Source organism: Sturnira hondurensis, unplaced genomic scaffold (assembly GCF_014824575.4).
Source record: "Sturnira hondurensis isolate 20B ecotype Veracruz unplaced genomic scaffold, ASM1482457v3 Scaffold0000167, whole genome shotgun sequence".
NCBI lineage: Eukaryota > Metazoa > Chordata > Mammalia > Chiroptera > Phyllostomidae > Sturnira > Sturnira hondurensis.
Genome location: NW_028072798.1, coordinates 10,652,106 through 10,677,727, shown reverse-complemented (window position 1 = coordinate 10,677,727; position 25,622 = coordinate 10,652,106). Strand labels below are relative to the sequence as shown.

At 58.9% G+C, this 25,622-nt stretch overlaps 1 protein-coding gene across 1 annotated transcript; it reads right to left on the bottom strand.

Moving 5' to 3' along the window:
- Positions 1-864: 864 nt before the first annotated feature.
- CCR6 (C-C motif chemokine receptor 6) lies at positions 865-10,364 on the bottom strand. Its single transcript, XM_037062024.1, has 3 exons — positions 10,106-10,364; positions 2,211-2,320; positions 865-2,111 (listed from the first exon to the last, which is right to left on the bottom strand). Exons 2-3 carry the CDS (start codon positions 2,217-2,219, stop codon positions 972-974), a joined length of 1,149 nt encoding a protein of 382 aa, XP_036917919.1. The 5' UTR covers positions 2,220-2,320; positions 10,106-10,364; the 3' UTR covers positions 865-971.
- Between the last annotated feature and the right edge of the window lie 15,258 nt (positions 10,365-25,622).

Here is a 25,622-nt window from a genome sequence, read left to right as displayed (position 1 = left end):
CAGCAGACGGCGACCTGCCTCTGGGCCCCACGACTGAACGGGCAGCTCTTCACAGCCCTCCCACCCACCCTCCCACCCCACACAGAAGGGGACGGATGTTCCGCTGTCTGTTCTCCTTGTCCCCTTGTCCCCTTTTCTAAAGCATCCCGTGGATGAATGGTTTTCCACACCCAACGCTTTCGGCGGCACTACGGGCTCTGGTTTCGTTATGACTTGCTAAGCAAATATCTCATAAGGCCTCCAGGTGCTGGCTGGGTGCTGTGGGCCCCCGTCTTCCCAGAGCTCTCGGTCTGATGGCCTCCGATGGGACCGCCAGCTACAGGGACACACAGCCAGCTTCCGCTTTCCCACGGGCCTGAGCCACAGGGCCAGTGCTCGCTCACACCCATGCAGCCGCCCCGTCTGCGTCCCAGCCGCGCCTCTGCGTGCGCTCCTAGCCCGTCCCCCTGTAGCCGGCCCACCACCGCCGGCCCACCCAGGGCCTCGCAGGGCATGGGCAGCAGGGCAGGCTGGCCTGCTGCTGCTTCCGCGCAGCTGCCGCAGACGGGCTGGCCGGGGGGCTCTGTGACCTCTCGCCAAGAATGAGCTGCATGTGGGCTTTCCTTTGTTTGTTTTGTTTTTCTGTTTTGGTTTTTCAAGCTACTTGGGTTTTTTTGCTCTGACCGGAAGCTGTGGTCTATGACGGCTTCATAAATGTTTCTGGAAGTCTCTATGTTTGTAAACAGTCCCTCCAACCCCACGTTTCCCAGGCCCGTCTGGAGGGATGCTGGCTGTGGAACACACCTGAGCCACAGAGTTTCGTGGCCGTCAAAGCCCATCCCCCACCCCCACCCTGGGGAGAGGTGCCCCGCCCACGGTCCCCGCAGTCTGGGCCCAGGGGGACAACTCCGCTCGCCTTCGCTCCCGGCCCACGTTCCTGTGCGTCTGAGCACCACGCGTGTGAGCACGTGCCCACGCGGCGCCAGGGCGCGTCACATGGTGAAGGATGAGGCATTGTCATTGTCCGGGGTCTCGCTGTTCTGCCTGGAGACGAAGGTTTCCGAGGGCAGCCTGGAGCAGGAGAAGCCCGCGGACTTCTGGCCGCGCCGCACACACAGCAGGCTTTTCATGATCTTCAGGAAGTAGCCCCTGAACTTCTGGCCGATGAAGGCGTACAGCACGGGGTTCAGGCAGCAGCGCAGAAAAGCCAGGGCCTCCGTGCACTGCCGGGCGTAGCCCAGCAGCTTCTCCCCGTGGCAGGACCGGTTCAGCCTGCCCAGGTTGGCCGCCGTCACCAGCAGCACCAGGTTGTGGGGCACCTGGCAGACCAGGAAGACCAGCACGACCGCGAGCACCACGCGGATGGCCCGGTGCCGCTTGGAGTTCTGGGCGCGCAGCAGGGTTCTGACGATGAACAGGTAGCAGAACATCATGAACACCAGCGGGACGAAGAAGCCGAAGAGCAGCTGCAGGCCCAGCATCAGCAGCTTCCAGTGCAAGGGCTCGGAGAGGCCGGCATAGCGGGGCTCGCAGACGTGGCTCTCCTGCAGCCCGCCCCGCACGTGGTTCTGCACGCGGTACTTCTGGTAGAAGACGAAGGTCGAGACGGAGATGAGGACCGACACGGCCCACACGGTCAGGCAGATGCCGCGGTGGTGCGCCAGCGTCCGGGACCGCAGGCGGAACGACTTGGTGGCCTGGACGATGGCGACGTAGCGGTCCAGGCTGATGCAGGCCAGCAGCAGCATCCCGCAGTAGAAGTTGACGGTGTGGATGCCCCTCACCAGCTTGCACACGGCGTTGCTGAACAGCCACTGTTCGGCGGCGTGGGTGGCTGCCAAGAACGGCAGAGTGAGGACAGAGAGGATGTCCGCGACGGCCATGTTCAAGAGGTACACGTCGGTCATGGACTTGGCCTTCTTGTAGAACGCAAAGGTGATCACCACCAGAACGTTGCCCAGGAGGCCGAACGCGCAGATCAAGGAGTAAGTGACAGGCACGAACAGCCTGGAGAACTGCCTGACCTCCTCCAGGGAGCAGAGCGTGTTGTCACTCTGACTCAGAGGCGGGTAGTCCTCGGCGGAGCTGTTGCCCTCGTCCCCGTACGGGTAGTCGCTGTACGCCCCCGGGTCCTGAGGAACAGGCAAAGGCAGAGTGAGCTGTGGCATGAGTTTCGAGCGGCCACGATCCGCCGAACTCGCCCGCCCCACCCAAACCCGGCGGAGACTCACTGCGGTCATGGTGCTGCTGGGTGGCGATCCAGGCAGGGCCGGGCCTGACGCGGAAGGGCAAGGACTTCGACCCGTGGCCTGTCGGTGCAGCTAGCAGGAGACAGGTGAGCCTGAGCAGGAAAGGAAGCCAGGTTCGCTGTGGTTAAACCCGCGTTGCGTTCTGGGACAGCCAGAGACTCAGGATGCCCGCAGGGGAGAACACCCACTCACAGCAGGGGCGGCCCTCCCTGTGGGCAGGGCCAGACAACACAGCCTCTGGGCTCTGCGGGCCCCGCTGTCCCAGGTCCCAGCCCCGACGACGACTTGAAAGCTCGCCTGGACACAAGTGAACAGGCTGGTCCAGGGACTTTGGCCGTGCGTCTCGACGTGCCAACACCCGAGCTGTGGCGTGAGCAGGGTGAGGTCAGGCCAGACACAGACTTGGATCTGCCCAGAAATCTTGCGGAGTTTGCCTGAAGTGCGTTCTACAGGACTCTCCTGAACGAGGGGTGTGGAGGGGGTAGCAGGCCCCAAATGTCTGTAACTCACAAACTGCTCACAGTGCAATTCCGCAGCTCTCACCCAGGGGGGCCTGCGAGAACGCTGCAGGGCTTTTTAAAGTTTGTGCGTGTGGGTTGCTCTCGAGATAAACTACACCAGACGCTCTGGCCTGAAAGGCAGGCAGGATGCACATATTGTTAAAAGCTACAGATGCATCCCATGCACACTCCGTTTACGGCCATCTTCTGCCAGGCAGACACAGCAAGACCCTCAAAAGCCAGAGTGCGGGGAGAAGGTCAAGGCCGGCACGATTAGGAGAGGCTGTGCAGACGGACTCGCTTGGGGTCCTCAGAGACAGCAGCAGGAGTGGCTGGGGGACCCCACGCCAAGGGGGGGACCTCTAGTGTTCCTTAGCAAGGTGGGCAGTGGGGCTGGCACAGGTGACATTCTTGTCCCACAGAGGCGGGGTCCCCACTGATGGGCATGGGGTGGCCATTGAAGGCAGAGCAGATGGCCAGCCTGGTGCCCAGCTGACACCCCTCTGAAGGGAAACCCCTTTGGCCCCACTGCGTACGATGTGTCATGTTTTCTGACCTCAGACTTAACCCTGTTCCACGCGCATTTGGGAGACGCCCCCTGAGCACGGCCCCAAGGGTGCCAAGACCAACCCGCCACCAGCTCCAGCAGCAGGACGCTATCGGGGACCCATCGTACACCCGCATGCTGCCACGGGGGCCGTGGGGCGCACAGAAAAGCAAGGGCCTGGCCCCTGGGGAAGAGAACTTCGGTGTCAGGAAAGGCTTTGTCATGGTCAGCAGGCAGAGCTGGCAGAGGCGCAGGGCCACCGCGCCTTTGCTGAACGGTGTCCGTCTGGGAGGCACGGTTTAATTTCCTTTCATTTGTGCTTAGTTTTGATCAGGATGGGCGAATGATCGTGAGAGACCCGCACCCCCCAGGGTGTCAGTTCCCCATTGCCTAGGGGGTTGGCAGGGCCTGTGGGGTGCAAACAACATACAAACAGGAACAATGACGACGTCAGGAGGCTGCAGCTCAGGGCCGCACTCCCAGCAGCAGGCCATGGTCACGTTACGTGGCTGCCAGTCACTCAGCATTCCTGGAAGTGATTCAGCCGCCAAGACCACAAAGCTCATGTGAGCTGTTTCAGAGAAATCAGGCCGGGGCCGCCGTGCCACCACGAGGCGAGAGGAAGCCCGCGCACCTGCTGCCGCCCACATCGCCTTGGACCTGGAACAGCGGCTGTCAGCTCTTGGGGGGACAGGCTGCTTCTGCTACGAGAGCCGTGCCGTGAAGACACGGAGACGCTTTAACCTGGAGGTTTCTGGGGCCCGGCCAGGTGGTTCAGAGGGTTGGAGCACCGTCTCTGGGCACCAGAAGCTTCTGGGTTCCATCCCCAGTCAGGGCACTTGCCTCGGCTGCAGTTCAGTCTCCGACTGGGCATGTGCAGGAGGCAACTGAGCGATGTTTCTCTCTCTCTCTCCTTTCCTCCTGTTCTGAAATCCATAAGTGTATCCTCGGGGGAGGATTAAAAACATAGGTATTTCTCTACCTTCTCTGATGAACTGAGAGTAAGAGGTACATGATCTCCCGGGGGTTGATGGAAGGCGGGTGAAGCATCCGGTCATCTGTCCGCATCCAGGTGGCTGACGCGTCGCTGGCTGTGAAGCCCTCTGAACCGGGGTCTGGCCCCTCTTGCTTTTAGGGCCCTCGTGGCCTTCCCTGCGTGCGCCCCTTCTGCCCACCGTTCTTGCCGGGCCCTCTCTGTAGCCACTGCCTCACAGACGGCACAGCCAGCTCAGCTGGTCCCGAGGGGGTGCGTCTCTCCCGAGTCCTGTTTCTCCAGTGGAGGAGCCAGCGCGCAGGACAAACCCTTCCGAACTCCCATGGGGAAATGATGCCGGATCTAGGCAGGCTGCTCTGTCCGTCTGGCTTTTTTCCGGCCGTCTCCCCTGGTGCTCCACCGCTTGAGTCAGGTATGGATTGTTGCTGTGCCAAAGACTCCCTGTCCCCAGCTGCCTGACCGCTCGTCCCTCCCAGGACTCCTTAACCTGCCCTGGCCCCTGGGGCGTCCCCTAGGGCCCACGTGGTACCAGAGGAGACCTTGGAACTCAGGGTGCCCGGCCCCAGCAGCTGGTGCCTGCGGAGTCCCAGAGAACGGACCTGCCTAAGAACCTCCAAAACCCACCGTCAGAGAGCCACGTGGGTGCGGGAGCAGCCACCTGGCAGGGGTAACGGGAGAACGGGCGGGAGGGGCGCTCTCAGCTGGCCAGTGTTTCCTGAGGGTTGCTCTCATCAGCTCCTAGCTGTGGTTGTCATGGCGACAGGGACATGTGACCATGTGCCCGTGCAGGCTGCAGATGGGGGCCTGCGGCGCAGACATTGCAAGTCTGTGATTCCACCTGAAATGCGGACGGGGACGCGTGGGCCAGGTAAGAGCACAGGTGGGTGTTTACTTGTCAGCCCCCTCGTGGTACCACCCCTCGTGGCCACCCAGTGCGAGCCCCTAACTGGGGTCTCTTCCGCCCTGTGCTGCCGTTAATTTCATCGACGTCAGAGACAAAAATAGAGGAGGCAGCTCACTGGGTCTGAACGTGACGGGCAGCCTGAAAGTGACATCATGAGGCCGGGCGAGAGGGCCGATGGGCAGACCCTGAGCAGAGCCAAACAGTGGTAGGTCCAGCGCGATGACATTCGGCCGACAACAGAAAGGCCTGCCCGTGGACTTGAAGGGCCCACTTCCAGATGGAAATGGAGCAGCAGAAATTTGAAGAGGCTCATTAGCACTCTGTGAGGACAAGAGACTTTGCTATGTATGGGACAGCAGACATCGTGCCGTGTGGCGCTGGAGGCTGGCAAACCCGGCTGACTCCTGGGATCTGTAAAAGGAGCCTCTACGGGGCAGCAGGAGCCAACGGGACCGAGGGGACCGGCCCCCAGAGGGGCCCCAGATCCTCTATGCGACCCAAGGTGGGTGTGAGCTCTCAAAATGGAGACCCCTTCCCGGCTGAGCCAGGAGCAGAGCTGCGGGGGGAAGGCAGGGGAGACAGGAGATCCGAATCGTGAGAGGGCATCTGTCCACTGCCACAGCTGCTTCTCACTGCTGGTCATGGATGCGGAGGCTTCTGGGAGCTGGGACAGGCCCTCTGCTGACAGCCTGCGCGCAGATGGGAGTCTCGGTCCTCCGGCCACAGCCTGCCCGAGCGAGGACACGCAGCCTCTGTCAGAAGCTCCAGGAGGAGCCCGGCCCTGCCAGCTCCTGGGTGTCAGGCTGCAGCGAGACCCCGGCCACGCTTCTGACCCCCAGAGCAGTTGGCGCTGCGTTTGGGTTGCTTCAGCTGCTAAATCTGTGGCGGTTTCTCACGGCCTCGTTCAGGAGAAAACTGATATGAACTGCTGCAACTTGTGGGCATGGACAACAGTGCGGGGGCTGCTAGGGGGACGGGGTACAAGGCAACTAAATGGTAATGGGAAAAAATACAATAAAGATTAAATCAGAAAATAAAATAAGAGACTACAAAAAAACCCTTAGCGTTTAGAATGAGGCAAGAGACGGCACTGTCCACCCCGCACGGATCAGATGGCACAGTGATTCCCAGCAGGGGCCGATGGTAACTGTGTCTCAAACTGGGGCTGTTCGGCCTCAGAAAGTGACGGGCTGGTGACGAATGAGGTTGCCAACCACTCGCTTTCATTTGAAAGAGGGTCTGGGCTCCCACCCCCACCCTCCAAGGGTAAGATGACGCTGGCACACAGACTGTGGGGACAGAATCAGCCTCGCAGTAGGCAGCCCGTCTGGACACCTCACCACGAAGGGCGTGGGCTGCCCTGTTGAACAGCTCGCTCCCGGCCAAGCCTGGGGGCCGAGTCCCAGCAGACGGGTGGCGGAAACAGGGCAGCCTGGCCTGGCCGAATCGGGCTCTGTGAGCACTGCTCTGCATGGAGAGGGGGGTGAGCGGCAGGCTGGGGCGCACCCTGCCTGCTGGGGACCGGCCCTCCTGGGAAACGCTCTAACTGCATTTATGGGGCGGCACAGGGCAGACCTGGCTGTGCACCCCGGAAACGCCTTAAGCCCCCTGCGCCGGGGCGTCCGGGCTGCTCATTGCCCAGGAGCCTGGACATGGTGGGCTGCTGGCCATGGTCCACAGAGGCTGCCAGAGCCAAGCTCACGGCTCCTTCCAGCTGCCTGATCAGGTGACAGAATCAGGGAGCCTTGGAGAACATTTTCGCAGGGACGCCCGCCGTGCCCAGTGCCCTTCTGCAGCTGGACCCGCTGTTGGTGAGTGAGCTAGTTGGACGGCTCGGGGCTCCTCCGTCCGAGGGGGTGTCCGTGTGTGCGCCCAGGGCTGGCCTGCGTCAGCACACCAGAGTCAATGGCCCCTAAAACTTGGCTCCAGGAGCCCCCCAAACCTCCTCACCCAGGTGTCTCCTGGACACTGGGAACAAAGCACCTCGAGGGGATGCTCATCAACCCGCCCGAGAAGGGCAGGCACAGGCTCCAGGTGCACACACCACTTGCCCACCAGCTCCGCCTCCACCGTGCTGACCCTGCTGGTGTGGCTGGGTACGCCTGGGGTGCAGGGATTAGTGGCCCTCAGGTGGCAGGCCCCCAGGCCAGTGTCTCTCGGGGACCATAGCCAGTCACTCAGAAATGCAGGAAACAGAGTGGGTGGGCCCCCAGCTACCTTCTGGCCGACCATCTTCTCATCTCAGACACACCGAGAAGCCAACTTTTACATGGAGATGCATCTCGAAGCAGCTTTGCTTCCGTCTCAGAGGCACGGAATGCTAAGCTGACCCTTCGCTTTGCTGTCAAATTTAAGGTGTAAACACATCGCCTTCTCGGTGACAAGCACAAGTCCAGAGCCCTGAGAACCAGGCGTGTGCAGGTGGGAGATGGGGACGGCTTCTGCCCGTCAGTGGCGGCATCTCAAAGATTTCCGTGCCACGCGTGAGAACGCTGCTGCTTTGAGGAAAACTTAGCAGTGGCTTTACTAGAGCAACATTTTTAACCTAGTATTTAAAATACTATGTTTTGCAAGAAAATACTGTGGGTTTCTTTTTTTTTCTTTTTTTTAAATTTACTTATCTTTAGAGGGGAAGGGAAGGAGAGAGGAAGAGAAACATCAATGTATGGTTGCTTCTAATGCATCCCCTGCTGGGAACTGGCCCCTGCTGGGAACTGGCCTGCAACCCAGGCATGTGCCCTGACTGGGAATCGAACCGCGATCGTGTGGTTCGCAGGCCCGTGCTCAATCCACTGAGCCACACCAGCCAGGGCCGAATACTGTGGGTTTCTAGCATCGTTTTTGTTATCAGGCAAACAATGTCTCGGAAACAGCAAACTGATGAATTCAATCTAAGGTGAGAACAATGAGACCTAAAGTCAGAAGCGAGACAGCCCACCCTGCACAGCTGAGGACCAGCCGACGCGCCGCCCCCCTGGCTCAGCCGCACCAGCCCTGCCCCAGGCCTGCCGGCCTCTGCTTCAGCGAAACCCTTTGGACTTGGAGGTCCTGGAAGCCCCTGGTCACATGCAGAGACAGGAGGGAGACACGAAGTCTATAGCAGCATCTTAGCTGGTGTCTGTTAATGGACAGCAGGCCCTCAGCGCGGGGGTCAGGGGAGCTGGTGGTCAGCACCTGGTGGGGCCAGGTGAAAGGGGACGGATGCCGTGAGCAGAGGAGGTGGCCAGAAAGGCAGAGCCGTGGCTGAGAGGCCAGCCCTAGCTGTTGGTCCGTGTGGCTGAGGACAGCCTTACCCAAGAAAATTAAATATAGGAAAGACATCTTTAATAACAGTGAAATGCCATCAGCAAAGAGAAATGTATTAAAATTTTAATTTAAACAGATGCAATCACAAGTTTGTATGTTAAAAGTAAATGAAATCGGAAGACTTAAAATCTGTGCTTTCTTTCCTAAACTGAGATACTGCAAGGCAAGAGACAAGAACAACAGAGCATGTGTGTTATGTGCACCTCTGTGTGCATGTGTACACACACAAGTTGTGTATGGGCACATGTATGTGTCAGTGTGTGAGTGTACATGTATGTCCTATGCATGTGTGCACAGGTGTGTGTTTTGCGTGGTTGCACATGGGGTTGTGTGTTATATGCGTGCATGTGTGTCTGGGGGCACATGGGGGCACACGTGTGTGCTGGGCAGTGACTGCCAGGTACTTTCTGGGCACTGGGACCACTGATTTTTATCTCCCAAACCTCATGAAGCCACCTGGGCAGGCAGCACGCCCACTTCACACACAGGAAGGCTGCAGCTCATGCAGACGGCCCCACTACGCACCCCCCGCCCCCGCACGTCATCTCCAGAGGGCCTGCCTGAGGGACCCCAAGACTGCCACAGGGCCTTAAGTAATGTGGCTCTTCCAACCCCCTTGCGGAGCCCAGAACCGCACACACCGTGCCGGTCTGCATTCAGTGAGTGCACACTCCCCCGTCTGAACTGCCCGGCACCGCGCCCCGGCGCCCTTTAGAGGACCACCGGTGTGGCCGAAACCCCAGGCCCGCTTCCTTCTGCTTTTGAGCAAGCGCGGTTAACAAAGAAGTCAGAAGGTTTTTTCCAGTGATTTGTATATAGGTTGGTGGTTTCTTTTCTCTTATTTTTGGTTCCTTTTGCTTCTGGGGAAGCCAGCTCTTACATTTTCTTTTTTATTTACAGAAAACACCTCTTTAACCATTTTCAGAATCACTTTAATTCAGACTTTGCATCTGTCTCTTTACGGTGCCGACGTCTAGGGTATCTATTTTCCGCTCCCCTGCTGACTTGGTGGGGTCTATGGCGGACTCTTCTAGTCATTAGGAATCTATTATGGCTGCAAGAGCCTGAACTCATCATCATTATGCTTTTGCATCTGTGATCGGAGTTTTTCCAGTATTGCCCTGAGTTTCATAAAAATGTCCACCTGATTGATTCCTCTCGGTTTTCCTCACCAACTCCTTCCCACAGAACCCCCCCCCGCCATTCCATACATTGGCTCCTAGACTTGCTTTGCATAAGTCACTTTCTGCATTGCCTCCAAAACATTCTTAGCTCAGCTCTCAGCTTCTCAAACTCTCCTTGTGTCCTCAGTTAAACAAAAAATCACCTCTCTCTCTCGAGGCGAAGCCCGAACCTCCCCCAGGCTCCAGGGAGAGGCAATTAGAATGAACGCTCTCACCGTCCTGGGCCATTTCGGGTCCAGCGGACTTCTCGACAGCATGGCTCTGTTACCAAAACGAGCAGCACCGTGCCGGAAAGTGCGTGCGTCTCAGCGCAGGCCCGGTCCGCCCGCCCCACACTCTGGAATCTCCGCGTGAAGCAGTCCCATGTCTAAAGGTCCTCAGGTGAGAGGCCCAAAGATGCCGCGACGGTTTGAAAGGAGGGAAGGCGGTGAGCCGTGCTTACCTGAAGCCATGCCGGGACCCGCAGAGAATGGTTCGGTCACACCCCCCGGTGAGGCTCCACACTCCCAGGCCACCAGCGGGACTCTGAGGACAAGAGTTCCAGAGGTCATCAAGAAAAGTCAGTGAGAGACTAGAATGGGACAAAAGCAAATTGCTGAATTACCACTTCCTACTTCAAAGCAACGCCTATCTGCCCAAATGTAGATGGTTAACCATCTCTATCCTGTAGGTTATAAAACAACCATGTGACTCTCTGGAGCGCCAGTAGAGGCAGCAGCGTGGAAGAGCCCTGCCAGGCTCTGGGACAGATGGCTTGAGCAGACCCCGCCCTGACCTGGCCGACCCTGGCTGGCTGGCGGGGAGACGAGGAAGTGCCCAGAGACACCCCGAGTGCTGCGGTCAGCGTGTGCACAGCTGTCCCCAGGGGCGGGGGAAGGCGCCGCTCCAGCCTCCGAGCATCGAGGGGTAACCGGGCTGGGCCACGTCTCGTACGTCTGGAGAGGCTCTTGATGAGTGGCAACTAAGGTCACTGTGACTGTGTGGTGACCGGTGTCAACTGGACTCACAGCGGCCACCATGCTGCAACGCACTCAAACAGCGAATCGCTGTGCTGCGCGTCTGAAACCGACACGGTGCTGTGTGTCAGTCACACCTCAGTGAAAACACACTCAGGGACACCCTGATGTGTGTGCCCTGTCGCTCAGTGCAATGAATCTTGGAAAGAGTGGATGACTCACTTGGGGTCTCGTTCTTAGGAGCAAGTAATTAAAAAAAATTTTTTTTTAAAGAGTCATCGAGGTACTCACAATCCAGTAGCGTGTGGCTGTGACTCGAGTCTCAGGGAAACTGCAGCCACAGGGCCCTGGGGGCCTAAACAGTGGTGACGGCCACCAGTGTGGGGCCACCTTTCAGGAGCGAAGTGCAGAGTGGTGGGGTGCAAGTCTCCCAGGAGGGACCCCACTCCTGCTCCTGCCCTGGCCCCAGACAGGAAGGGAGTCGGTAGGGACTTCAGCCCTGGACTCTGATTGGCTTCCAGCCCCGCCCTGGGCCTGCCTCCCGCCCTGGGCCTGCCTCCCGCCCTGGCATCCTGAGGCTGCCCTCTGGGCTCCCTGGCCTGTGTGGGGCCTGGAATGTTCTGAGTCCCGATATTCCTTCTGGGTTTCAAAGTGAATCCAGCCTGCTTTGCCTGTCAGAAATGAGTGTTTCAGGTGGCGACAGCATGCACAGTGCCACACACAGAGACACCCCCACCGGCCAATCCTGTTCTGCCTTCAAGGAACCTGCGCAGCTGGAAAGTAGATGTGTGCACCACCACTCGACCAAGTGCCAGCTGTGCGCGGCGGTGTGTGATCTGCCACTGAGGACCCGGCAGTGGGGGTGTGAGGTGCTTCGAGGCAGCAGGGAGTGCCCCCCAGGCCCAGTCTGAGCGGCGTCTGAGAAGGAGGGAGGGTGGGGCTCTGCCTGGGAAATCTGGCAGGTGGGGGGAGGGGATTTGGCAGGCGTGGGGAAGCAAATAGCTGGAACAGGGGAACACAGTCACTGTGGAGGGCAGGGCTGCGTGCGCGACTGTGGGCCCTGCTGTGACGGGAAGCAGGTGCGCAGGACTGATGAGGAGACAGGTGTGCCCACGGTGGGGGGCAGAGGCAGGACCGCTGGCTGATGGCAGTGCCAGGGACAGGCTTCCGGGTGCCTGGGGCTGACGCCTTGATGTCCCCTCCGTCTGTCTCACTGACCCTGGCAACCAGCCTAGACGGTGTGGTGCCCTCAACCTGGAACGTGGAGACAAAGTGACTCCCTCAAATTCATCTGCTCCCACCCCGAGGAGCCTGGCCCCAAGGGTCATACTTCTGGGGTAAACAGGAAGAGGAAATGGTGCTCGGGAGATTTTCTGAAAAATTGGTGAGGACCAAGAAGAAGGAGGGAAAAAAAGGTTGCCAAATTTTCCATCTTGACCGAATCAGAGAAATTGGGGCTGGAAACTTATTTCTAGGTTTCTACCATGTTTGTGCTCAGAGAAGTTGTAGAAACTGACTGAAGGGGAAGGAAATGAGTCTCATTTCAGGCCCACAGACTGCGACGAGCCTGAGGTGCTTTGTGACCGGAGACAACTGACGTGACTTCAGGTCCACAGCAGCCACAGACGAGTCTTTTCTCAAGTTCATCTCTGGGGCTCTGTCTCCTCAGATGGATAAGACCGAAGGTTAGAGATCTGTAAAGGGTTGGGGTGGTGGGTAGAGGCACACACAGTGCATCGCTCCCACAGGGGCTGGCACACGGGCCCAGGGGGGGGGGGGGGTGGCCATGGTGATGGTGGTGATGAAGAGGGCGGTGATGAAGATGGTGGTGATGGAGGTAGAGTCCCGCAGGGAGCTCCAGCCAGAGGCGCAGGAAGCTACGCGCAGAGGGACTGCAGCTGAGCTCAGAGGTGCGCGCCGAAGCCCTGCCGGCCTGTGCTTACACGTAGGCAACAGAGAACAAACCGAAAGCAGAAAAGCAACAGAAAGAAGTGGCCGTAAGAGTAACAGGCCACTCAGAAATCGATATGGTGTTCCTGGGGCGGGCACGGAGGCAGGTGCGGGGGAGTTGGGGACGGAACACTGGCCCCCCGCGCGTTGTCGCGGCAGCCTGCAGTGCCCGTGGGAGACGGGCATTCAGGGTGGGCGTCCGAGTGGAGGCTCCAGTGTGGGGTTGGCGGAGAATGCCAAGGAAACAGGAGAACACAGTGGTAGAAAACTGGATTTCAGATCATTGGCAGTGAGACTCAAGGAAAGAGAGAGCCACAAACACAAGTCACACTTCGTTGGCTCAGCCCTGGGCGTCGGTGGGTGCCCCATGGCCCGCGCCTGACCTTGGCGGCAGCGGCGGCGGGCTGACACTGGCCTCCTGGATGGTCCTGCCTTGGACCCGAAGCTCTGGTTTCCTGACTCGAGGCTTTTCCTGCATGACCTTCAGGTGTGACCCAGAAGGACAGGGGCGTTATTGGAGCAACGGAGCCAACATGTGGACACAACTCGCCTCCACCCCCATGGGAACGGGGGTCAGCACTTCACGCTGGTGTCGCCCTCCTGGCCCCTGTCCGGGGGGCTGACTGCGGCAGGCAGACCACCACCCTGGCTCGCCTGGAGCGGAAGTGCTTTCTGAGATGGGGCGACTCCGGCACCGAAACCAGGACAGTCCCAGGGAGACCGGAAAGGTCAGTCACCTGGGTCTGGTAACAATGGCAGCACTGAGAACTGGGCCCCAGAGTCCTGCTCAGTCGGCTTGAGCACGCCACGGCGCCTCGTCACGGAGCGTGATTCGGGGGCTGCAGGGCCCGGGACACGGAGCGAGGAGGAGGGCAGAACGGCAGCGCACAGGGTCCCCTCCCATGAGCGAGGAGTCCCTGCGCAGGAGGAGAAAGGCCTCTGTCTCGGGGACGTCCAAAGGGAAGCTCAGGCTGAGGGCGTGAAGGTTCAGGGAGACACTTCTGCAAGGATGACTCTGGTCGTGCCCGGCCGCTCCGTTGCAGGCTCAGTGCCCCCCTCCCATGGCCGTCCCTCCCTCCCAGATGTGCAGTGGGGCTCCAGCGGCAGACCGGAGAGCAGGCCGCCGCTCCGTGAGTGAGGGATGGAGGGTCAGCGCAGGAGGGCCGCCAACCCGGGACTCGGAGAGCTGGGGCTGGCTAAGCGTGGCTCCGGCCACCAGGGCGTCCCAGCGGGTTTGGGGCTGAGGAAGGCAGGTCCTGAGTGGCCTTCAAGCGACAGGAGAAGAGTAGGGAACCGCCCCTCCCTCACGCCTCACCCAGAACGGACAGCTGGGGCCAGTAGCGGTCACAGCGACTGCGGCAGAGGCGCATTGGATTGGGCCGACACACCTTCCTGTCCCCAGGCTCGGGGTCTCCGACGGCGACGGGGCAGAGGAGAGGAAGCACGTCCAAATGTTGCGTGGGCCTCATGAAAATCGCGTCCCTTTACGAAATGCCATCCGAGGACCCAAATGGACATGCCTCATCCTGACCGCACAGCCAGACACGGCCTTGTTCTCACCAAAGTTTAAAACTGCAGTGGGGAGTGGAGGAAGCCACGCTCGCCGTGTGGCCTGGGAGGGGACACATCAAAATGAAGGGGCGAGAGAAAGGCCGTCCTCCTCGCTGTGGGCTTGACGGTGAGGGGCCTCGCTCGCCTGGTGGCAGAGCTTCTGAGGACAGTGGGAGGAGCTGCGACGGGCTCGCTCAGGTTCACCACCGGGGCCGGGACACCGCTCGGCAGCTCCTTCGACCCTGCTCTCGGGGCTCCCAGAACCTGTATAGGGGCGGGCGGGGTGGGGGGACACAGCCCCACGGCGCTCGGGAGGCTGGCGCCCTGGTGTCGCAGCCCTGACGAGATTGTGCCCATCAGTAAAGGAGCCCTTGGCAGCCCTGAAACGAACACCCAGTGGGAGAGGCTTTGCTGGGACTGAAAAATACCCCAGCCCCCTCACCGAGGGCCCGACTGATCAGAGCTCGAGGGGCAGTGGACCGACCTAGCCGGGCACTGGGCCGTGGGCCACCTCAGAGCCGGGAGGCGAGGGCTCCATCCCAGATCAGACAGAGGACGTCTGGGCGCCCGCTCGGCAGCCACTGTCTCAGAAGCGCGTGTGGGAGGGGACGTGCAAACTGTTCCTGCCGTCATCGAGGGTCTGAAATGGCTCAGATCTACGCTGGAGACCAAAGGAGGCGGACTGACTTCACCGCGCTTTCGTTTACGGACACACACAAGACCGGTTTTCAGATGGGCGACAATATCTGTTCATCTGCCAGAGAGAAATCTGAAAGCCGCACAGCCTTTGGTGTTGGAACCTCCAGCTGCACGATGTCCCGATAGGGAAACCCACAGATAAGGCGCGGCCTCCGCCCTGGCCTGCGAGCCCGTGAAGACACCGCTGCCTCGAGGTGCGGGACGTGCAGAGGGGCTGGCAGGGGGCCCGGGCCTCGCTGGTTGATCCCGCCCTCTGTGACCCAGATTCGGCACCTTCACTTTCGTTCTGCCTGACGGCAGCGGCCAGGCTGTTTACGAAGGTGCCACAGAGGGGGTGGGAGACGCTGTGATGCTGTGAGGGCCGCCATGGGCGCCTTGGCAGCCCCTTGCTCGTGGTCATGAAGGCAGCTGCCAGGGCAGTGAGGGAAGGGAAGGGGCCTGCCCACCCTGGGCCCCTTCATGTGGAAAGAGCACGGCAGCAGGCACACCCCTGGGGGGAACTGACCCGCTTTGGGCCGAGGTTTTCTGCGTCTCTAGGAGGTTCCCTTGCACCCTGTGCGTCCGAATCACCTCCCCCAGGGTGAGGTGTGGGTTCTATTCAGTGGGCCTGGGATGCAGACCAAGACCCTGCATGGGAGACCACACTTGGGCAGAACAGTCTAGAAGGCCTCAGCTAAGTGCATACCATTCTAACCCCTTCAGCTGGCCTCCACTTGCCCCAGGAATGTCAGAGGCTTGGGTGCAGCGAGTCGGAGGGGCGAGCACGGGCCCAGTGGTGCCGAGCTCCAATCCCATGGAAAGGTGCCAAACGGACCCTCAACAGAGGCTGCGAGGAGCCACCCCCACAGTGCTTGGGACCCCGTTCCCCAAGCTACGGGCAACCTGCTTCTGCATCTGTCCACGTGCTGGATGAGATGCCACCGAGCCCAGGGTCACAGTGGTGGTGGCCGCCCCGCCCCCAGCCTCTGCTGGCACTTTTCCCATCGCTCCCCGCCTGTGTCCTGTACTCTCTTCCTGCTTTCTCGTTCGGTTTCCTCTTGCTCCCTGCACCCCACTCCTCACTCTCTCCCCACAACAGAAAAGTGGGATGAAGGAAGAGGGGTGTATTCTGAACCCCGACCCTCTCTGATGCAGGACCCTGCACCCAGCCCCGCCCTGGAAGCTGACATGCATGTCAGAGGCACACAGTGACCTTGAACCCACCTGTTCTTGGGGAGATGGGCTCCGAACTCACTTGCACCTGAGGTGGATCATCTGCGATTTCAGACGTGCACAACTTGAGCTCTGACCGATGAACCCCCACAGGCCTGTCTTCTGGCCGACGTCTGGCGCCCAGCCCTGCCTCGCTTGCAGGTCCCCACCTCTGCACCCAGAGGTGGTTCAGACACCAGGCACAGCTGCTTTCAGTGGCCCTGGGCAAAGGCCCCTGAGCTGCCCTGCCTGTACTTTGGGATTTGCGCTGCGCCCTCTGAGGGCAGTGGCCCTGCCTGGCCCTCGGGGCTGGACTCCAGCGCTCACCCTTCCTGCTCCGCCCCTTCCAGGACGGCCCAGCCCTGCGCTGGGAAACTCAGCGGGCCGCTGATCAGACCTGCACCTAAAATAGGAGCCGGCACACCTGTCTGTGCACCTGAGGCCTCCCCTGGGAGCGACTCACGAGGGCCTGGGCAGGGGCTTCAGGTGGCTATTTCAGCCGCAGGCTCTCTGCTTCTGCTCGCTTCCTCTTTCTCCGTGTGTCTCGAAGGCTTTGTACGACAGAGAAGAGGCCCCCGGGCCGGGGAGGCCAGGGCTCAGGTTCACACCCCGACTCAGAGGAGACACATGTGAGACTAAAATAGATGCCTGTGCCCCGCCCCAGTGTAAACACAAAGGGCACCTTAAACGGCGTGAACACATTAACCCACAGCACAGTGAGACTAATCACCCCATCAACACTTTCACTCGGGAGAAGGTGTTACCACCCGCAGCTCCTTCCCGTCAATCACAATGCTGTGCCCTGGGCTGGGCTGAGAAGCCATCACACCTGGGTGCGTGCTCTGCCCTGCTCACCTCGGCCACTCCTGTCCCCTCGCACAGAGCCTCCTCCTGTCACCTCTGCGAGCCTCCTGCACGCCGAGACCCACCCGAAGCCCCCATTCTGCCCCGCAGGTGCAGCCCGTGGCGGACTCGTGGCAGCGCGCTCCGCGGACCGTGCTCGGCTCGGGTGCAGAGAACCTGCACCTCTTCTGTCGCCGAGCCTTCTGCAGTAATGCTCCTTCAAAAGGGGCTGTGTGTGTCCCCGCAGGCCCTTCACAAGGGCTGGAGCAGGGCCCCATCACGGGCGACTCTAAGGTCCTATCCAGTGTCTCAGTGAGGCAGAAAAGGCACCGCTCTGCAGTCAGAAACGTCTGCACCCCAGCCCCGCAGGGGTGCCCACAGACAGGGGCCTCTGTCCCCCTAATGCGTCCCTCACACCCACCCGGGCCTTCCAACAGAGCTCGAGGAACGGCAAAACTGAGGTCTCACGTCCCAAGTGCACCCAGCCCCCCACAGGCGCCACGGTGGTGGGCGGGCGTCCCTTCTCCCTCCCCATCTGTGGCTAGCGTGGTCACAGCCAGTGTGCGTCAGCCGGTGTCTGGTCACACACAGTCGGTGATGTTCTTGCCTCCGAATCATTAAGCGGCGACGCAGTGTTCTCGAAATCCCAAGACCAAATGAAAACTCACCGTTTTCTCGGTCCGCCAAGGCGAGCCGCCACCCAGCCTCTCCCGAACTTCAGGTTCTGACGTCTCCAGACCCCTCTGCCCCGGCGACAGCACAGTGGCCTCCCACGTGCAGACCTGCGCTGCCCGTCTCGGTGCCGTGTGTGCCCACACGCCGGGCCGTGTGGCGAACTGACTCACCACAAATTCGAGTCTCCCAGCACCGACTTCGGCTCATAGAAAGGTGACACATAGGTGGAAGGAAGGAAGGAAGGCTTATGTAACTAGGTCACTTGATAATTTCAATTGTAGATGCAAATTTCGTGTGTGTGTTTTAGAATAAATCGTCGGTGGAATGTTTTTTGATTCTGTCTTCTTGGAAATCCCAAGTTAATTAGAGAGATGACGAGGCTCTCTGAAAAGCCCCGGCCATCTCGAGTGCATGCAACCATTGACTCCCCGCGTGTCTGTCCTTCGAGAGGGTAAAAAGCCTGAAACACTTCCTGGCGTGCGCCCTCACAGGGAAACATTTGAGGAGCCGAGAACACTGTAGGTCTGCGATCACCCAAAAGGCGACAGAACCGCTGTGGGGGGGACGCGCCACCCCAACGACGTCGAGCTGCCCATTCGGCCGCCCCCACGCAGGGCAGCAGAGGCCTGGCTTCCCACAGCGCCCGGGGAACTGTCCATGTGCATTTTGGGAACAGCCCCAGAATGTGAGGGGGCCTAAGTCTGAAATAAGCATGAATCAGACTACAAATGCCCCCAAGAAAAGTCCCAAATCAGCCCTTGCTACGAAACCCCAGGCCGTGCAGGGTGAGGAATGGGGGGCGACCGGCTCTGGTTGGCCTCACGATCCTAAGGTCACTGAGCGCCGTGTAAGGCTGACTAGAAAGCACTTTTCACCTTATTTTCTCACTTAACCCTGACAAGCAAGTCTGGTGAAATGTGTTACAGGTGGGAAGAAGCTAGCACACAAAGGAGTGAAGTAATCTGGCCAGGAGTGTCTGCACCAGCGTGTCCGGGTGCAGAAGCGAGACCAGGGTCTCCCGTGGGCCCTGCACGCCAACGAGGCCGTTCCTCGGTTCCTGCAGCAAACCCCGGCTAAGAACCTACTGTGTGCTAGACACTCTGCTAGGCAGGCGGGTCCCAGGAGTGAAGGAAACAGACGGGAGCCCTGGCTCCAGGGATTCACACTCCAGGAAGCTGGACCACAAACGAAACGAATGAAAAGACGCCGCGTGTGGCAGATGGTGACGAGCGCTGTGGAGAAACTGGGAGCAGGATGGGGACGGCTGAGGTGGTTTTAGGCCAGGTGAGCAGGGAAGGTGTCGGGACGCGGCGCGGCACCAGCGGTGCCCTGCAGTGGGAGTGAGCCACACGCGCTTCCAGAGGGGGGCCATCTCAGGGCGGGTCCCCAGGCCAGAGTGGCTGCAGTGAGCCGGAGGTGGCCGATGGGGCAGGCAGTGAGGTCACAGGGTGATGGGGACCAGGTGTGAGGCCTTGCCGTCCACTGCGGCTCTCCCTTCTCCCTGGGGTCAACAGAAGCCAGAGTGACATCGCACTTCCACTCCAAGGAGGTGACTGTGGTGGCCATGTTCCAGCAGATCAGGAGGAACTCAGGTGGCGCTGAGAGGGCTGTCCCGGTAAGCCGTGCTGGGCTCTCCTGGACATAAACTGAACTTGCTAACAGGCCAGACGGGGGGGCTGGAAAAGAGGCAAAAACAGCGATTCTGAGGAGTCTGACTGAACCAGGGACAGAAGAGGCTCAGCAAAGGTGTGGGCATGAGGGCAGAAGAGGCCAAAGTGGGGCTGTCGGGAAGCCGGGTAGGGACCTGAGAAGGCAGGCGCACCCTCCACACCGCAGGTGGCAAACCGAGGCCTGCAGGCAGAACCCGGCCCTCCACCTTGTTTTATCCAGCCCGGCACCTGGTTTCTACCCGGCGGCGGCGCTGAGCTCTCCCTTACCTGTTAAGGAGCAGTTACTTTACACAGTCCTAAAGTTACAACAGCCCTCTGAAGGCCACCCCAGGGCTGATGTGGCCCCCGGTGACATGGGTTTGACACCCCTGCAATCTGTACAATGCCAAGGGTGGGGCCTGGGGCACAGCTGCTTGTGTGGCCGTGGGGTCCAGGGTGGTGGGGGTGGGGGTGAGCACTGGGCTGCAGATCCACGCTTAGGGGTTGTCTGCTTGTGAGTGACGACTTCGCCAAGGGGGCGGGCGTGGGTGGACAGGTGGTCCCGGGGCTGAGGCCTGGGGTCCGAGTGCAGAAGTGTTTACGGAAGAGAAGGAGCAGCCGCATCCACGCCACTGGCGGGCCGAGCGGCACAGAGCTGGGAGGCCGTGGCTGCTGGAGCCAGCAGCGTCCCTGCAGCCCTGACCCAGTTTCTGCTGAGTGGGCACGAGAGGGGAAACCCACGCCGGCTGGAGGAAGACTGAAGACAGGAGAGAACGTAAGCGTGTGCTTCAGCGGGGTGTGAAGGGAGAGAAACAGGCAGTAGCTACAGACAACGCTGGAGAGATGGGAGGGCCCCCCTGGCTGGGGGGGCACCCGGTGAGGAGGCCGTGGCAGCAGGACCCCCAAGGGCCCCCCAGGTCGAGGCCGGTGGCTGTCCCTCAGGTGCAGGCCAGCAGGCCACAGCCAGGGACATGACGGCCAGGACACAGGGAGGCAGTGCTCCTGCGGGTGCCCTGCGGGGGGCTCCGGCCCACTGCACTGTCAGAAACCCGGTCCTCGGCCAGGAGTGGAGAGGGGACAGAGGCTGGCTCCAGAGCCTCGGCAGGACAGGAGGAGGGACGAGCCGCTGTCCAGTGCAGAGGTGCAGAGGCTGGGGGACCTGCCGCTGCCGGGGAGGCCGGGCGAGCCGCCGGGGCTTTCGGGAGGGAGCAGTGGCCACCACTGTCTGCTGTCTTCTCTAGACGGGTGGGTTGTGTGGGCGCCAGAGCGCAGGAGGGGGAAGGTGGAATTCAGCCGGAGCTCTCCTGTTGTCGGCTGAGTAAGACCGAGAGGGCCAGTGGGCGGGGGTATGTGGGGCACAGCAGCAGAGTCTTCTCTCCACCGCGGCCGGAGACAGAGCCTGCGGAGAGGGGCCGCAGCATGGCCCCTCGGGGCTCCTGTCGGCGCCCTGCCTGACCCACAGCCGTGTCCGGGACGTGGGCACCCCGGGACGTGCTGCAGTGGCGTCACTCGGGGCCGAGTACAATCCAACGGCTGCTCAAACCCTCGCTTCCTTTCAGTCGGCGACGGTTTCTAACACCAAGACATTTCCCTATCATTTTGCCAGTTTTCAGAGCAATGAACTATTGGCCTGTGTCAGCTAGAAAAGCAACACTGTTTTTTCGCCACGACTTCTCTCGTGTCGGATGCACTGGGACAGGCTGATCTTCGGTGAGCAGACAGAGGTGCCCCTGGCGACCGCGGCCACCGAGCTCTCAGGCGAGACGATGCAGACCACTGTGGATGCCTGGGTGGTCCGCGGCCCTGGGTAGTCACGGGCTTGCCTGTCCTTCGGACGAGGACAGTTTGCCGACAGGTGCTCTCGGGCAGCAAGTGGAGGCCCAGGGGCCGGACGGGGCTGTGCTTCGGGAGACGCTGCTCTGTGTAATGAGGTGACGCATCTCAATCCCTGACTGCAGAGTCCCGGCCTGCTCTGCGATGCGGCCAGGATTCCCGTATCCTCCGCCCTGAAGGAGAACGCTGTCACCCGCACCAGACAGATGCATCAGAGGTGCTTCGGGGACTTAAGAGCAGAGCTCGGCCTCAGAATCGGGCACCGGACGGGAAAGCAGAGGCCTGGCCCGGCCCCAGGACTGACATCACACACCAGCGGCGTCAGCGAAGCCGGCGGCTGCCTGGGCTGCCGCTCTCAGGCACGACCCTGGGTGTGTCGTACACGATGTTCAGTTCTGTGAGGTGGGGAGGGGATCCTGAGTCCCCATCGGTCCGCTGTCCGTGACTCGCCATCAGGAAGGGCCCGGTCACCTGAGCTCAGGAAAAGGACGCCCCTAGTGCAGGCACAGCCCCCAGACGTCCCACTGCCCGCCACAGAGGTGGCTCTGTCACCGAGAAGGCTGAAGTTCTTCCCCACTCAGAGAGCCCCGGTCTGTGCTGGCTCCTGCGGAATCTGAAGCGGCGAGCAGGACTATCTTACCCCGCATGACTTACGACGGGACCTGAAAGGGTGCTGGCGCTCGGTGGTACAGGAAGACGAGCTGGCCCAGGGCGGCCCAGGCTGGAGGGTGGCCCTCGTCTTCGGCGCATTTGCTGCCACTCTCCTTCCGGCCCCGACCGAGAGCTCCACACCCCTGCTCGCTCCCCCTCGGGCCTGGGGCGAGCTCTCCCCCATGTCTCCACAGCGGGGTCAGGACCAGTTCTCAAACAAGCTCTCGCTGAAGCCAGGGAGCAAAAAAAGGAAGCCACCCTGTATGCTGGGACCTAACTCACTGTCAGAAGTGACCTCCACGTTCATGTCCCCAGAGCCGTCCTCAAGGATGCTCAGAGGACCTCTCTGCTTGGCTCCTGGGTGGTCAGCTGGTTGCCGTCCCACTGAAGTGCAGTGGTCAATCCCAGAGCCCAGGCCAGCAGGGTGTCAGGGCACAAGGACGCCGCCATGGCCCTGGCCCAGCGCCCCCACTGTGGCCCTGACTTCTGGTGCCAAGGTCTGGTCCAGCCTGGGCCCATCAACCCTACAGACCAGCCCCTTCGAAGACAGTTGGCCTCACCACCCTGCCCAGACCAAGGGGGAGACAGTCCCGTTGGCCTCACTGCCACACCCCCTGTCTGCACAGCTCGCCTGAGACTGGGCTCGTGGGAATCTCCACCTCACACCCCCCCCATGGAGGGTCGTCTGGCTCACGGGCAAATCTGCCAGGGGGCAGTCAGGGGCAGCCCGGGGGTGGGGGGGCATTCCAATGGGAGCTCAAGTCTCCTCTTTAAAATTAGAACACACTCCAACTTCGACCCTTTGCAAGAGGGTAAAGTATCAATGCTACGATTGGAATGCCTGGTAAGGTGGCAATGAGTCATCTGTTGAGTGCCTGCTGTATGCACACACCGAGCTCTTCATGTCTGTGCTCATGCTACCCATGTGGCGTGTTCTTGTCTTTCATCAGTGGGGAGGGCGTAGGAGGCTCAGAACAATCTGGTGCTTTGTCCCACTCCCTCCCCACAAAAGTGTTAAGAATTGTGCTGAGTATGCATATTCCTTCCCATGAGCTACACGATCACCTTTCATACTTGAACTTGTAAGTTAGCTTCCAGCAGTATTTTTTCAGACGGCTGAAAAAATGAGAGACAGATCTCCAGCTCAGAAGGAAGCAGCAATAACTGTCTTACTGCAAGTTCAACAGCCACGTTCTCCTCATCAGCAAGACGTCATCGAGAGCGCTTATCTGCATGAGGATCCAACTGTCTCAACTTCTTTTTCTGCCTCTATCAAGTAATAGCGTGGATTTGAGTGTTCATTTTGTCAATGGGGCGCATCCCATGGACTCGCTGGCAGGTGCCACACTGTCCCCGTGCCCCTGGAATGACTCCCACTTGTGTGTTGTGTGTGATCCGCTCCATATGCTGTCGTATCGGCGACTATTCAACTATCCATTGGGAATGTCTGCATCTGTGTTTGTCCTGGGTGGTGGACTCTCATTTTCTTTCTCTGTCTTTGGTAATGTTTCTGTTGTGGGGAACGCTGGCATCCTAAACTGAGTTTGAGAGTGCTTCTTCCTCTTCTGTTTTTGGAAGGGTTTGAGAGGGTTGGCAACAAGGTTCTTGATCAGTGATTTAATCTCCTTAACGGGTAACTGATCTGTTCAAATGCTCTGTTTTCACAGTGCAGCCTTGGTTGGGTGTTACGTTTTAGGGTTTATCTGTTTTCTGTAGATTGCCCAGTGTGTTTGGTGTCTGACTGTTGGTAGCAGTCTCTTAGGATCCTTTGTATTTTTGTAATATCAGTTGTAACAGCTCTTTTATTTCCGATATTATTTCTATAGTCCTCTCTCCCTTTTTGGGGGGGTAAATCTGGATAGAAGTTTATCTATTTTGTTTATTGTTTAAAAAACCAGCTCTTAGACACATCGGTATTTTCTATTACCTTTTCAGTTTCTATTTCATTTGTGTCTGCTCTGGCCTTTGCTATTTCCTTCCTTCTACCAACTTTGGGTTTACCGTGTTCTGCTTTTTCATGTTCCTTGAGGTGTAAAGTCAGGTTGTTTACTTGAGATCTTCCTTTTGTCTTAATGTCTATCGCTTCCCTCTGCTTCTTGTGGTTGGAAAAGATGGCCTGACGTGATTTTGGGCGTCTTACATTTATTCAGAATTGTTTAGTGACTCAACGGACGACCCACCAGGGAGAGCGTTCCACACACACAGAGAGCGCACGCTCTGCTGCCTGCCGTGGGCAGAGGGGCTCCGAGTCTGTCGGTTGGCTGCGGCCGATGGAGCATGCGCTTTAAGTCAGAACTGACTTCTGTCTGGGCGATGTACCCATGGTGAGAAACAGAGCGCTGAAATCTCCTGTGCTTAGGTATTGCTGTTTATTTCCCTTTCAGATGTTCATTTTTGCTCTATAGACTCCAGTGCTCCTTAAACCTGTAAGGTGCATACATGTTTATCATTATTCTGTCCACTTGATAAACTGACCCCTTTATTATTATATAATGACCTTCTTTGTTCCTTGTTTCAGTCTTTGGCTCAACATCTATTTTGTCCAATGATAACAGATACCTCTGCTTTTATTTTTAAAAAGTTCTATTTGCATGAAACACCTTTTTCCATCCCTTCACTTTGCCCACCTCTGTCCTTACAGCGGAGGTCAGTCTCCTGCAGGCAACGCACAGCTGGCCCTTACTGTTCATCCGTTCGGTCACTCCGTGATCCTCGGTTGGAGAAGTTAGTCCCAGCCCATGCAAAGCGTCACTGGTAGGAACAGGCCTGCCGTTGCCAGCGTGTTCAGTGCCCCCCGATCCTGGTATTGCTTTGTGTGTCCCTTCCCCTCCTGCAGCCTTTTTGATTTGATGATTTTATGACTGGTATGCTTAGATGTTTTTCTCTTTATCTTTTGTGTATCTACTACAGGCTTTTGCCTGTGAGCACCAGGAAACATAAAACACCTTTTATTTATAATAGTCTGTGTTGAGCTGACAACTCAGCCGTGAACGCACACCGAACCTCTCCCACTCCCGCATCTTCACGTCACGATGTGCACCTTTTCACGAGGTGCATCTGTGAGCACGGGATTATCGCCCGGCGATGCTTTGTACTTTGTCTTTCAACCTTCATAGCAGAGTTCCAAGTGACTCACCCACCACCACTGCAACACTAAGATATTGTGAATTTAATCATATGTTTCCATTTACCCCTGAGTTTTATACTTTCTTATGTTTTCAGGTCACCAGCTGCGTCCTTTTACTTCAACCTGAAGAACTCCCTGCAACGTTTTTGTGCCATTTTAGTGGGTGACCCACTGCCTTAGCCTGGGAAACATCTCTCCCCAGTTCGGAGGAGGCCGGTTTTGCCGGGGGGGGGGGGCTGGTTGGCAGTATTTCTCTTCCCACACTTTTCACTGAGGTCTCTGCTCAAAAGTTTGCTGATAGTCCAACTGGGGTTCTTTTTACTTAAGTTGTTTTTCTCTCGCTGCTTTTAAGATTCTCTCCCAGTCTTTTGCTTTTGACAGTTTAATTATGTGTCTTGGTGTAGATCTCTTTAGATTCATCTCTTTTGAATTCTCTTGGCTCCTGAATGCAGGAATGTTTCTTTCCCCACGTTAGGGAAATCTTCTGCCATTAAATCCTGAACAAACCACCCACCCCACTCTCTGTTCTTCCTCCGGAACCTCCGTGTTGCATGTGTGGGCCCAGTAAGTCCCGTGAGCCCTTCCCTCTTCTTCCCTCTTAATCCTTTCTGTTCCTCCAGCCAAAATGATTCCACAGCCGTGGCTTTGAATTTGCTGACCTTTCTTCTACTTGCCCTAGTCTGGAGATGAACCTGCTACTGAATTTCCCACTTCGGTTACGGCATTCATTAGCTCTGCGATGTTGTTTGGTGTTGTTAATGCCTGCGGTCTCACTGTCGAAGTTCTCGCTGTCCACGCACTGCTCTCCTGGCCTTGGGAGACCTCTACATGAAC